General features: G+C 42.2%; 1 protein-coding gene across 2 annotated transcripts in view; it reads left to right on the top strand.

Annotated features, from left to right (window-relative positions):
- Window positions 1–14,134, top strand: part of PER2 (period circadian regulator 2) — a 132,141-nt gene that overhangs the window by 43,885 nt on the left and 74,122 nt on the right. For both annotated transcript variants that reach the window (XM_073625862.1, XM_073625861.1), the window contains exons 8-10: window positions 3,244–3,392; window positions 3,996–4,074; window positions 4,155–4,261. In XM_073625862.1, coding sequence (XP_073481963.1) covers window positions 3,244–3,392; window positions 3,996–4,074; window positions 4,155–4,261 — 335 coding nt within the window. The remainder of the gene's footprint in view (window positions 1–3,243; window positions 3,393–3,995; window positions 4,075–4,154; window positions 4,262–14,134) is intronic.

Raw genomic sequence — 14,134 nt, 5'->3', positions numbered from 1 at the left:
GCCGCCACACATGCTTGACACCATCTGAACCAAATAAGTTTATCTTGGTCTCGTTAGACCACAGGACATGGTTCCAGTAATCCATGTCCTTAATCTTTTTGTCTTCAGCAAACTGTTTGGTGGCTTTCTTGTGCAATATCTTTAGAAAAGGCTTCCTTCTGGGAGGACAGTCCTGCACACCAATTTGATGCAGTGTGCAGGGAATGGTCTGAGTACTGACAGGCTAACCCCTTCAACTTTTGCAGCAATGCTGGCAGCACTCATACGTCTATTTCCCAAAGACAACCTCTGGATATGACGCTGAGCACGTGCACTCAACTTCTTTGGTCGACCACGGTGAGGCCTGTTCTGAGTGGAACCTGTCCTGTTAAACCGCTGTATGGTCTTGGCCACCGTGCTGCAGCTCATTTTCAGGGTCTTGGCAATCTTCTTATAGCCTAGGCCATCTTTTTTTGTAGAGCAACAATACTTTTTTTCAGATCCTCAAAGAGTCCTTTGCCAGGAGGTGCCATGTTGAACTTCCAGTGAGTGGGAGCGATGACACCAAATTTAACATACCTGCTCCCCATTCACACCTGAGACGTTGTAACACTAACTAGTCACATGACTCAGGGGAGGGAAAATAGCTAATTGGGCCCAATTTGGACATGTTCACTTAGGGGTGTACTCACTTTTGTTGACAGCGGTTTAGACATTAATGGCTGTGTGAGTTATTTTGAGGGGACAGCAAATTTACACTGTTATACAAGCTGTACACTCACTACTTTACATTGTAGCAAAGTGTCATTTCTTCAGTGTTGTCACATGAAAAGATATGCACAGCATCCTATGCAGAGGTTGTCCTTGGGAAATAGACGTATGCGTGCTGCCAGCATTGCTGCAGAGGTTGAAGGGGTGGTGGGTCAGCCTGTAAGTGTTTTAGGCCATACGCCGCACACTGCATCAAATTTGTCTGCATGGCTGTTGTCCCAGAAGGAAGCCTCTTCTAAAGATGATGCACAAGAAAGCCCGCAAACAGTTTGCTGAAGACAACCAGACTAAGGACATGGATTACTGGAACCATGTCCTGTGGTCTGATGAGACCAAGATAAACTTATTTGGTTCAGATGGAATCAAGAGTGTGTGGCGGCAACCAGGTGAGGAGTACAAAGACAAGTGTGTCTTGCCTATAGTTAAGCATGGTGGTGGGAGTGTCATGGCCTTGGGCTGCATGAATGCTGCCGGCACTGGGGTGCTACAGTTCATTGAGGGAACCATGAATGCCAACATGCACTGTGAAATAATGAAGCAGAGCATGATCCCCCTCCCTTCGGAGACTGGGATGCAGGACAGTATTCCAACATAACGACCCCAAACACACCTCCAAGACGACCACTGCCTTGCCAAAGAAGCTGAGGGTAAAGGTGATGGACTGGCCAAGCATGTCCCCAGACCTAAACCCTATTGAGCATCTGTGGGGCATCCTCAAACGGAAGGTGGAGGAGCGCAAGGTCTCTAACATCCACCAGCTCCCTCATGGAGGAGTGGAAGAGGACTCCAGTGGAAACATGTCAAGCGCAGGTAAACTCCATGTCCAAGAGGGTTAAGGCAGTGCTGGAAAATAATGGTAGCCACTAGAAGTCGACCGATATGGGTTTTTCTCTGGCCGATGCCGATATTTAGAAATCGCGGTGGCTGATATATGATGCCGATTTTTTTTTTGGGCCGATATATTAGGCCGATTTTTTTTTTTTTTTTTTTTTTTTTTCCCCCCTTCATCTCATAAAATCTAACAGTTAGACCCCTTTTACAATGGGGTGTTTTTCAGGCGCTTTTGGGCTAAAAATAGCGCCTGTAAAGTGCCTGTAAAACGGCTCCCCTGCAGTCTGTGTGAAAGCTCGAGTGCTTTCACACTGAGGCGATGCGCTGGCAGGATGTTAAAAAAAAGTCCTGCAAGCGGCATCTTTGGAGCGGTGTATACCACCACTCCTGCCCATTGAAATGAATGCGCACCGCTGCCGAAGCGCCTACAAAGCGTTTCGACAGCAGCGCATCAGGGGCGCATTTAACTCCTTCCTCGGCCGCTAGCTGGGTTATAAGCGCCCCGCTAGCAGCCGAATAGCGCCGCTAAAATGACGGTAAAGCGCCGCTAAAACTAACAGCGTTTTACCGTCAACACTCCAGTGTGAAAGCAGCCTTAAGTAAAAAGTGATACAGAAAATTTTTTACATTTAAACATTTATTAAACAAAGCAAACCTCCAATCAGTTCACTTGTATGTATAATTTAGATTAAAAAAAAATAACTATATCTTAAATATTAAATACACAAAAACAGGTAATCAAAACTTTCGGACGAAAAAAAATGGGCTAACTTTACTGCTTTTTTTTTTTTTTTTATTTCATTAGTGTATTTTTTCAAAAAAAATTGCGTTTGAAAGACCGCTGCGCAAATACCGTGTGACATAAAATATTGCAACAACCGCTATTTTATTCCCTAGGGTCTCTGCTAAAAAAAATATATATAATGTTTGGGGGTTCTAAGTGATTTTCTAGCAGAAAATACAGGATTTTTACTTGTAAGCAACAAGTGTCAGAAAAGATTTAGTCTTTAAATGGTTAAACTGAGAACTCCTCCACACGGAGTTCAGTCTATTGATAAAAAAACCTGAAGAGATACAATGTATCTTCTTATCAGACTTGGCAGGCTGCCCAGAGGAGGAGAGAAGAAAACTTCAGACAACTTGCACTGACTTCTATTACAGAAGTCACTTGCAAGTCCCGGCTTTTTTTATCGGCACAATCAGCATCTGCCGATTAAGTAAAAAAAGCCAACTATCGGCCGATATATCGGTCGACCTCTAGTAGCCACACAAAACATTGACACTTTGGGCCCAATTTGGACATTTTCTCTTAGGGGTGTAGTCATTTTTGTTGACAGCGGTTTAGACATTAATGGCTGTGTGAGTTATTTTGGGGGGACAGCAAATTTACTCCGTTATATAAACTGTACTTCACTACTTTACATTGTAGTAAAGTGTCATTTCTTCAGTGCTGTCACATGAAAAGATATAATAAAATATTTACAAAAATGTGAGGGGTGTACTCACTTTTGTGAAATACTGTATGCGTGAAATATCAGAATTGGCCTGGGGGTCATATGGTTAAGGAGATGGACAGTTTCATGTCCAAGTGTGGTCTCTTGGATTTTGTATTTGCCTATTATACATTCAGTACCATTTTGACAGCTCTGCATTTTTCCTCAGTTGTGGACAACAGTCACGGCGGGAAGTATCTTACCATCCCTTCAACCTTACCCCATACCTGATCCGAATACAGACAGAGGCGGATGGGGGCACCGCAGAGCAGCTATGCTGCGTACTGTTTGCAGAACGAGTACACTCAGGATATGAAGGTACACATATTTTTTTTTTATTATTTTAATGGGTAGTGCTTATATTACAGAAATGCTATGAAAGATGCTGCATTTTGATCTTTGTCCTCCTTCTGGTAGCCTATAGGTTTTTATTTGCTGTGTAATCCTTTGTAATAATTGATCTGTACTGTCTCAGGAAAAGCTTAGAAGTGTAATTAGAGCAGGGGTGGTCTCCATTTAACTCATTATTAGACATGTTTTTTTAATATTTCCATCTGGTTATTGCTCAGTGAGTGGTAGATATTCCTCATATCTCTGGTAAATCTGGAGCAGCAGGACCTCTCTATCACACTGTTTTCTGCTTGATCTGAGAAAGATGTTGCAAACACTCCCTGGAAAACATCACATGATAGTGTCATCCATTGACACTCAGAGAGAAGCTTGTAATCATATCTTGCGTATTGGCAAATTATGCTGGGTGTTGACTGTATACAGTATGTTAAAACACACACTAAAGTTATTAATTTTTGGTATCTCCGCTAATAATGGAGCTGACATCCAGCTTGGCTTTTAGAATGCAGCAGAAGATCTCTGTTAACACGGCATGTTGATGAGATTGTGTTCCCTTGTTTTTTATTTTAGCTCCTCGGATCCCTGCAGATAAACGCATTTTCACAACCACACACACTCCAAGCTGCCTTTTCCAGGATGTGGATGAGAGGTAAGAAGACTTTAGTCTTCAGCCTAGAAATTGTTTAACTTGTTTTCTGTTCTAATCTTTTATATCTTTTATATATACAGGGCTGTTCCCTTGTTGGGTTACCTGCCCCAGGATTTGATTGGCAGTCCCATCCTTCTGCACCTTCATCCCAGTGACCGCCCACTCATGTTAGCTGTACACAAGAAAAGTACGTATATAATGTTGCTATTTTCTGCATTTAAGAGGCTTACAGCTACAGTACAATTTCTATACTTACTATTATTAAGGAGATGTTGGTCTAGTATCAGGCTTTTTTTTCCTCTGGAAGCTAAACATACACTATGTACCCGCTTCTTTTTAAGGCTAAGTTCACCCCATTTTTTTTTCCCTGTTTTCCAGCCTCCCTAATATACCCTTTATTGTACCTCGGTTGCAGAAAAGAAAAAGCTTCCTTTATCTTCTAGAGTGGGCCTTCCCACAACCTCCAGTCTCCTGTAGAAAGCTCTTCCATTACTTCCTGCTATTAATCCTGGTATTTGGGACAGGAAAACTGTTAAACTATGGAAGTAGTTCAGCAGCTGACCTCATTAACACACACCCTGCACCTGCCCTCCCCCTTAAGGATACTGCCTCTGCCCACCTCTGCATTTTCATGCTTCTCCTATGCAGGCAAGGTCAGTGAGCTTTGTTCTCCCTCTATACATAGCTAGTGTTTTTCCTCTTACTAATTGAGCGTTTTGTATGTTACCTTCATCTTGCATAGACCGTTCATTTGACAGAGCTGAGCGATCACATAATGGCCTATGTGGAGCAGAGCCGTAGTATTGAAAATAGGAGAAATGTGTCCCTGCAAGTCTGTAAAGCTCACTTCACAATCTGATTATACAATCTCCTGTAGATTTGTCATCAACTTTGTAAAGTAACTGCCTGTATGATTGGATAGATAGGAGGTATTATTATTATACAGGATTTATATAGCGCCAACAGTTTGCGCTGCGCTTTACAACATGAGGGCAGACAGTACAGTTGCAATACAATTCAATACAAGAGGAATCAGAGGGCCCTGCTCATTAAAATTTTTTATATAGTTCTGTTAAATCTGAGGGAGATTATACAATCAGATTGTGTAGATTATGGCAACCTGTATATAGCTGGAATAAAATGGCTGAGCTTTTGCTGCCATTAATTAATGGCACCCCAAACGTGAAAGCAAAAATGCATTTTATCGAATGCAAAAATGCGTGACAAACATGCAGTAAATGTGCAAACCACAATGTACCAAAATGCCCCATAAGCGACTTTGCTGCGTTTGACGTGTGTGGGGCAGCCCAATAAAATCAAGGGGCTGTCTTATGTGTGTCATGGGAAAATTGCACCAAAAACATGCGCTCCCACTACACTGTATGAATGGGGCCTGCAAGTGAAATTAGTGTGTTTTACACCCTCCCCCCTCCTTGAGCTGGATTACAACATTGACAGCTTTATGTCACCCTCACATGTACTTGTATAAAGCTAGCCATACACTATACAATCTGATTGAACAATCTCTGTACAATTTTCCTTTAGATTTACACCTGATCAATCCATTCAATATGTATCAAGTAAGACAGGCCCTTATGCTACATGGTTGATGATAGATCTAAAGGGGATTGTACAATCGGATTGTATGATGTATTGCCATCTTAAAGAAAGGAGGAAAAACAAAGAGGTGGTATAGTAATCTAGGAGGTGTGGTGCATATGCCCTTTTTAAAATTTTGAACTGAAAGGTAAAGATTCAAGCTTCCATGGATGAGGTGCGAGATAAGCACATCAAGTTGGCTTGGTCAGAAAGGACATTGTAAAAGGTTTCTATTTTATTATGAAAAGTAAAATTCTAGCTGAAAAGGTGAACTTGGCTTTCATGTGAACTTTTGTTTCCTTCCACCCAAACTTGCAGTAAATCCATCGCAAAACCTCAGGTAGAAGCTGACCTTCTATGCTGCATACTAGTTCTGAGTCACTGGTGTGTGCAGTGATGCTGAATAGGTTCACAGCACCAGAACTAGTATGATTTGAGAATGACAGCTTCCAGCTGAGGCATCTAACAAAGTAACGTATTGTCAAATTTACTTTCAAGTATGTGTGAGCCATACTATTATGAACTACAGGTCCCAGTATGTTCTGGGTGATTTAAACTGGCAGGGTATTTACCATTGCAATTTCTTGAGTTGCCTTCCTTGGATTTTTATAGGTATAGTGGGAAAAAGGATTATTTGATCCCCGAAGATTTTGTACGTTTGCCCACTTACAAAGAAATGAAGGATCTATACTTTTTTTTTTCTTTAGGTGTATTTTAAATGTATAGACAGAATATCAATCAAAAATCTAGAAAAAAAAAAAAACCACAAAATACAAGTGTTATAAATTTGAGTTGCAGTTCAGTGTGTATAATAAGTATTTGATCCCCTACCAACCGACTAGCTAAAGTATGTGGTACACAGATTAGTCCTGTCAATTTAATAAGGTGCTCCTAACAACAAATCGTTGTGTATAAAAGGCACCTGTCCGCAGAATTTTTTTTCCCGTCAAACCTTATCATCATGGGCAAGACCAAAGAGCTGTCAAAGGATGTCAGACAAGATTGTAGACCTGCACAAGGCTGAAATGGGCTACAAGACAAAAAGCCAAGAAGCTTGGTGGGAAGGAGACAACTGTTGGAGCGTTTTTTTCGCAAATGGAAGAAATACAAAATACCCATCAATCGCCCTCGGTCTGGAGCTCCATGCAAGATTTTGTCTCATTGGGTAAGGATGATCATGAGAAAAGTGAGGGATCCGCTCAGAACTACTACAAGGGAGAAGCTTGTGAATGATCTCAAGGCAGTTGGGACCACCGTCCCCAAACAAACCATTGGTAACACAATATGCCGCCATGGATTGTAAGTTTGCCAATGAACATCTAAATGATTCAGAGAAGGATTGGGAAAGAGTGCTGTGGTCAGATAAACCGCCATAGGTGTGTGCCAGTCTTTGCACAGAAGATAGTGTGCAACCCGTGATTGCGGTGTACAGAGGCAGAACGGGGAACTGCCTATGTAAACAAGACGATTCCCCATTCTGCCAGATGACATGTCAGATCTTCTGTTCCCAGTGATCAGGAACAGTTAGAACACACCAAGGGAACACACTTAACCCCTTGACCGCCCCCTAGTGTTTTTACATTGATCAGTGCATTTTTATAGCCCTGATAAATGTAATAATGTCACTGGTCCACAAAAAGTGTCATTTGGGGTCAGATCTGTCTGCTGCAATGTTGCAGTCCCCCTTAAAATCACAGATCATCGCCATTACCAGTAAATATATTGAAATGGTGCAGCGCTAATTAACCACTTGCTTACTGGGCACTTAAACCCCCTCCTGCCCAGACCAATTTTCAGCTTTCAGGTCTCTCACACTTTGAATGACAATTACTCAGTCATGCAACACTGTACCCAAATGATTTTTTTTGTCCTTTTTTTTTTCATACAAATAGAGCATTCATTTGGTGGTATTTGATCACCTCTGTTTTTTTATTTTTTGCGCTATGAATGAAAAAAGACAGAAAATTTAGAAAAAAAACAATTTTTCGAATCTGTGATAAAATTTTGCAAATTAGCAATTTTTCTTCATAAATGTTGGCCACAATTTTTACTGCTACATCTCTTTGGTAAAAATAACCCAAATTAGTGGATATTATGTGGTCTGTGTGAAAGTTAGTCTACAAGCTATGGTGCAAATCATAAAAAATGATCACATCTGATGTACTTGCAGTCTCATTTCTTGAGACCCCAACAAGCCAGAAAAGTACAAATGCCCCCCAAATGACCCCTTTTTGGAAAGTAGACATTCCAGAGTATTTAGTAAGAGGCGTGGTGAGTTATTTGAAGTTATCGTTTTTTTCCCACAATTCTTTGCAAAATTAAGATTTTATTTTATTTTTTTCCACAAAATTGTCATTGTAACAGCTTATTTCTCTCACATGGAATGTGCATACCACAAATGACATCCCAAAATACATTCTGCTCCTCCTCCTGAGTATTACGATACCACGTGTGGTACTTTTTCACTACCTGGCCACATACAGAGGGCCAACATGCAAGGAGCACCATCAGGTGTTCAAGGAGCATAAATTGCACATCTAACTTGTTGACTACCTATTACATTTTTGAAGGCCCTAGAGCACCAGGACAATGGAAATGCCCACAAAATGACCTCATTTTGGAAAGCTAACGCCCCAACACATAATCTGAGGCATAATGAGTCTTTTGAATGGTTCATTTTTTTTTCCAGAAGTTTTTGGAAAATGTGGGGGGAAAAAAATGAAAACACATTTTTTTTTTTTTTTTAACAAAGTTGTCCGTTTATAAGATATTTCCAACTCATAGCATTTACATAGCAAAAATGACACCCCAAAATACATTCTTCCACTCCTGAGTATGGCGATACCAAATGTGTGGGACTTTTACACAGCCTGGTCACATACAGAGATCCAACATGCAAGGAACACATGCCAAGAATTACACCCCAAAATACATTATGCTGAGCAAAGGGTAAACAAAAGATTACTTGCGGTTTTAGTAGCGCAGTTGTCCACAGAAGGCTAGCACTGGTCCAGGCAGCAGGCAGGGACTTGGTTAGCAACAGCGAACACAATTGTTCAGGCAGCAGGCAGGAAATACTGTCCATATGCAGTCCAGGGTCAGTGCAGGCAGAGGTATTATCAGCAGTGCCAAAAATATTGGTCCTGGTAGTAGGCAGGAACATGGTCCATGTGCTGTGGTCAGTGCGACAGGTAGAGGCATGATGGCAGTAAGTCCTACAGGCAGCAGGCAGAAGCACGGCCTCGTTCAGGACAGAATGGGGACAGGGGTAGAGGCTTCTCCCACCCAAATCTCTTTGAAGTCTCCAGACCCTAATCTAGGAAAGCAAAAATGAAATAAATTGTTTTCTTCATCCAGAAAAACTATTCTGGAGCCCCTGACATATGTCCAACCCCCTGTGTTGAATCCCACTAGTCCAGTTGCAGGGTACAAGATCAGGCCAAGAGGCAGGCAAATAACATGGTCAAACAGTCCAAGGTCAGTTCCAGATCAGGCAGAGGTATGTACAGAATCGTTAGGCAGAAGCATGGTCGAATAACAGGCCAGGGTTAGTTACAGAGCAGGCAGTGGCATAAGGGGTGTGAGGGTAAATGGCAGGAACTGAGGCTTACGTTTACCATACTTCACTAATAATTTACTGAAGTATGGTAACGCCGAAAACAGTCACCTATGCAGAGGCCTGGTTGAGAAGGAAAATGGGGACAATAAGATGTCTCTTCTGACTCCTCCTACTGGTACACACCCTACATCTTTTTTGACGTCTTTGGCCTGTTGGTTTGGGAGGGATTTTATCGGGAAAGTGGCGTTTGGAGAGTCAACTAAGAACATCTGATCGGATGTTTTCTGGTGGGCCGTTCGGGAATATAAGGGCAGTGTAAATTTCCTCCTGGTGGCCAAGGAAGGCTTGGGGGTTTTGGGTGGAGTTGCGGTAAATGATATAGGAATTGAATATGGCCAATTGAAAAAAATAAATTGCTACTTTTTTTTATACCAATGGTATGTCTGTCTTGTGGCAAGGTATGGTTCGAGCATTTGGTTGTTGAAGTCGACTCCCTCCATAAACAAATTGTATTTATGGATGCATGTTGGTTTTTGGATGGGGCCATTCCTTCTGGGGATTTCCACGTAGATGTTATTGTGGATCGAAGACAACATGTAGACATCCCTTCTGTCCCTCCACTTCACTGCCAGAATCTCCTTGTTTCGCAGACTTGCCGTCTCTCCTCTTCTCAACTTCATATTGACAAGTCTTTGAGGAAAGCCCTTCCGGTTTTTTCTTCTGGTGCCACATGCTAGCGTCTTCCGGTGAAGGTTGTGAATGGGGGCAGACTTGTGTAGAAGTTGTCTACGTACAAGTGGTATCCTTTATTGAGTAGGGGGTATATGAGGTCCCAAACCACTTTCCCGCTGGATCCCAAGTACTCCGTGCAATTAGGGGGCTGCAGCTGGGTGTCCTTCCCTTCGTACACTATGAAGGCATATGTGTACCCCGTGGCTCGGTCACATAATTTGTACACCTTCACCCCATAGCAGGCCTTTTTCCTGGGGATAAATTGCTTAATTTTAAGCCTGTCGCTAAATTTAACAAGGGACTCATCCACACGTGTTGTTCCGGGGTAAAAAAACTGGGGGAATATTTCTGAAAAATAATTTAGTATTGGCCCAATTTTGTAAAGCCTGTCATCATTTGGGTCATTTCAGGGAAGGGGCACTGGGTATTATCACTGAAATGTAGGAACCTCATGATCATCAGATATCTGGTTCTGGGCATTACTGCGGAGAAGATCGGCATGTGGTAGATGGGGTGGGTTGACCAATAGGAACGCAATTCATTTTTTTTTTTGGTAAGTCCCATATTAAATGTGAGGCCCAAAAAAACCTTCAACTCCTCCACTGTTAGGTCTCTCCACTCGTAGGGACAGGCATAATAGGATGTTGGATTTTTCAAAATAAATTGCTGTGCATACAGGTTGCACTGGGCCACAATTGATGCTAACATGTCCTACGTAAAAATTAAATTAAAAAATTGGGGAAAAATTCTCCGTGTCCACGTGGACTCCTGGCTGGGCAGTGAAACGGGGAACGTTGGCTTCTCCTGAATTAGGAGGAATCCACAAGGGGTTCTGAAGGGCATAGGGAAGGCTGGCATGGGTCCTAACCCTTTGGGGCTGAGGTGACACCCCACTGGTACGTGGCCTTCCTTGCCAAGGTACTGCAGTGCTAGTGGATGCCACTGCCTCCTCACCAGAACGCCGTCGTTTGGCAGGCAGAATATCTTCCTCCTTTGAGTCTGTCAGTGTTCCACTACTGGGGACTGGCTCATAATTTACGTCAGACTCAGAATCCGAATTTGAAAGGGAATCTGAAAAAGAGAGTTCCTCGTTGCTCTTGTCGGCCGTGGAAAGTATTTGGTATGCCTCCTTGGCGGAAAAGCATCTTTTGGACATTGGTTGCTGGTGTTGATCAGACTGCACAGGTGTGTGCTATGCCTGCACTGATGGGCACTGATGAGCTAGCACTGATGAGCACAGATGTGCACTGATTAATTGCACAGCTGGGCACTGATGAGGCGGCACAGCTGGGCACTGATGCGCACAGGTGGGCACAGATGGCACTAGCTATAGATGCTAATTTTCACTGTGGTACTGATTGGGCACACTGTTTTTTTGTTTGTTTTTTTTTTCCCCGTAAAAGCACTCGCGATTCTTCATAGAAGCTCTCCCTCCTCACACTGTTTCTGTGTGAGGAGGGAGAGCCGGCAATGAGATCTCATATGTTTACATTTGAGATCATCTCTCATTGGCCACGCCGATCTCGCTGTAAACGGCCGCTGTGATTAGCCATTTACAGCGATCTGTGATTGGCTGTGTCTAAGGGACATGGCCAACACAGATTTTCCCCAATGCGCACTCACGAGAGCGTGTGGGGAGCAAGAAAAGGGGAGGACGTCAATAGACCTAGTCCTGGCAATGTAGATCCACGCTGTAGCCGCCATTCAGCTATAGCACGGATCTGAAGTAGTTCATTGTCCATATGCATAGTCCATAAATTATCCAGGTGAGTAATTGCTTATATTAAAAAGAGGAAGACAGATTACACATAAAGGGCACACTAATTGACCGATAACAATTTTACTTATTAATGAACGAGTTCATATCCCACTCGATATTCATACCGAATGGGGTGTATGTTTTAACCTGGAAGAACCATTTTGTTTCTAAACATGAAACTTCTTTAATCACATTGCTACCTCTCCAGTTACTAGTGAACCTATCAATACCCAAAAACGCAGTACGATTATGTCATAGATCATAATGCTTGGATAAACTATTTCGGGAACCCTTTCTTAATGTTAGCCACATGTTCGCTCAATCTAGTCTGAAGCATCCGAATTGTGCGGCCAATATACTGAAGCCCACAGGAACAACGAATAATATAAACAATGTTCTTAGATGTACAAGTGATAAAGGGTTTAATGGGAAACCGTTCATGAGTAAAACAAGATTCCAAAGAGTCGGTCTTTCTACATTTATGTGCATTGATTTTACATATAGGGTTTATTTACTTCCTACAAGTAAAGAAACCATCCATATTCTGAAAGAATGAAAGTTTTTTTAGGGGGCTCTATATTAGGCGCCATCTGCAACCTCAATGGCGGAACACCTTTTATAAACTACCTGGGGGTTCTCCGGAAGGTGGGACCCCAAAACTCTATTGTTTCGAAGCACACCCCAATGTTGTCACATAATCTTCTTCACAGAGAAATGCTGATTCAAATAGGTAGTGAAAAGAGCAAACCTGGAAGAGTCATTCCAGCCATTGACTCTGGGAACCAGTAGATCTTCTCTGGCTCTCTCATCTGCATTTTATTTTAAAGCTTCTAATTCAGCTGGCTTCCAAGAATTTTAGTTTAAGAACAGAAGCTTCCTGGAGCAAATCATTTCTATTGGTACAAGTCTCAAAAATTGGTTCTTGGGCACAGATCTTAACCACTTCAGGCAAATCGCCGTATCTGTATTTTCAGGAACATAGTGCATTTCTCTTTATGATAAAAGTGGTCCCTGCAGCGGATTCACCACAAGATCACTTTTATCGGGGGCGAGAGAGGGACCTCCCGCCGTGCTCTGGTTGTCTCCTCCACTTACCGGAGCCAAGCTTAAAGGGGAATTTTTTTGATTTTTAAATTACATTTAATTTTTTTTTTTTTATTGCATTTTAGTGTAAATTTGAGATGTGAGGTCTTTGACCCCAGATCTCACATTTAAGAGGTTCTGTAATGCTTTTTTTTCTATTGCAAGGGATGTTTACATTCCTTGTAATAGGAATAAAAGTGACCCACATTTTATTTTTTAAAAAGGACAGTGTAAAAATAAAACTTAAAATAAATAATAGAAAATTATATATATTTTTTTTTTTTTTTAATTAACTGACATTTTTTATTATTTTTCCACAGAAAAACAAATACAGCATTTCAGCATTGGGTACATAAAGAGACAGAGATCATAATATCACAGTTCAATTTGGCACGTTATCATTCACATGTTGGGCGGCAAATCTTTACCGTATAGACAGTTAGTGATAAAAAGAAGTGGATTTACTGGATAATAATACATCTCAAACAATGTATACACTAGTACCATATGCTTAAACATATAGATTCTCAGATATAGAGAAGAAGGAAGAAAGAAGAGAAAGACGGAGAGAAAAAAAAAAAGGGGGGGGGGGGGGCCACTCGCCTCCCAGGGTCCGGACCAGGCCGGCGGAGAGCGGTTCATTAATACATAAACAACATATACCTTCAGGTCACAGGGGTCTCCAACAAAACCCAGAGTTCCCAGATACGATTATGTTTGTCAAGTGTGTCATTTAATGAGGCCGTGAGATATTCCATTCTCTTGACATCTCTGATCCTGGAATGCAACTCAGTTAGCGAGGGGGGCTCTCTTTTTTTCCACTTTAGGGCCACCAGGCAGCGTGCTGCAGTAAGCACATGGGCTGAGTTTTTTGGACACTTTAGAGAAGGTGGCAGGTGGAAGGCCCAAAAGAAAGGTCGAGGAGCATTTCAACATCAAAGATTGACTGGAGCAGGGAATGAAACATATTCCAGTAGGGAATGATTAGAGGGCAGGTCCAGTAGACATGAAATAGTGTTCCCCTATCTTTATAGCATCTCCAACAACGAGAGTCGGCCGTAGGGTATATGGAGTGGAGCAGGTCAGGGGTCTGATACCAGTGATATAGAATCTTAAATTGATTCTCTTTATAAAGCGTGCATATGGAGCTTTTGGTGGCCTGGGTCCATATGGATTGCCAGGTCCTTAAGGATAACTCTGTGCCCAGCGCCTGCTCCCACTTAGCCATATATGAATGTCGCGGCCCGTCTGGTGAGAAATCTGTGATCAGTATCTGATAGGTGCGGGAGATCATGCCTTTAGGGGACGAACCCTCCAAACAAAGCTTT

Source organism: Aquarana catesbeiana, linkage group LG04, assembly GCF_042186555.1.
Source record: "Aquarana catesbeiana isolate 2022-GZ linkage group LG04, ASM4218655v1, whole genome shotgun sequence".
NCBI classification, from domain to species: Eukaryota; Metazoa; Chordata; class Amphibia; order Anura; family Ranidae; genus Aquarana; species Aquarana catesbeiana.
The sequence above is the reverse complement of the archived record's forward strand: the minus strand, read 5'-3'. Positions and strand labels throughout refer to the sequence as shown.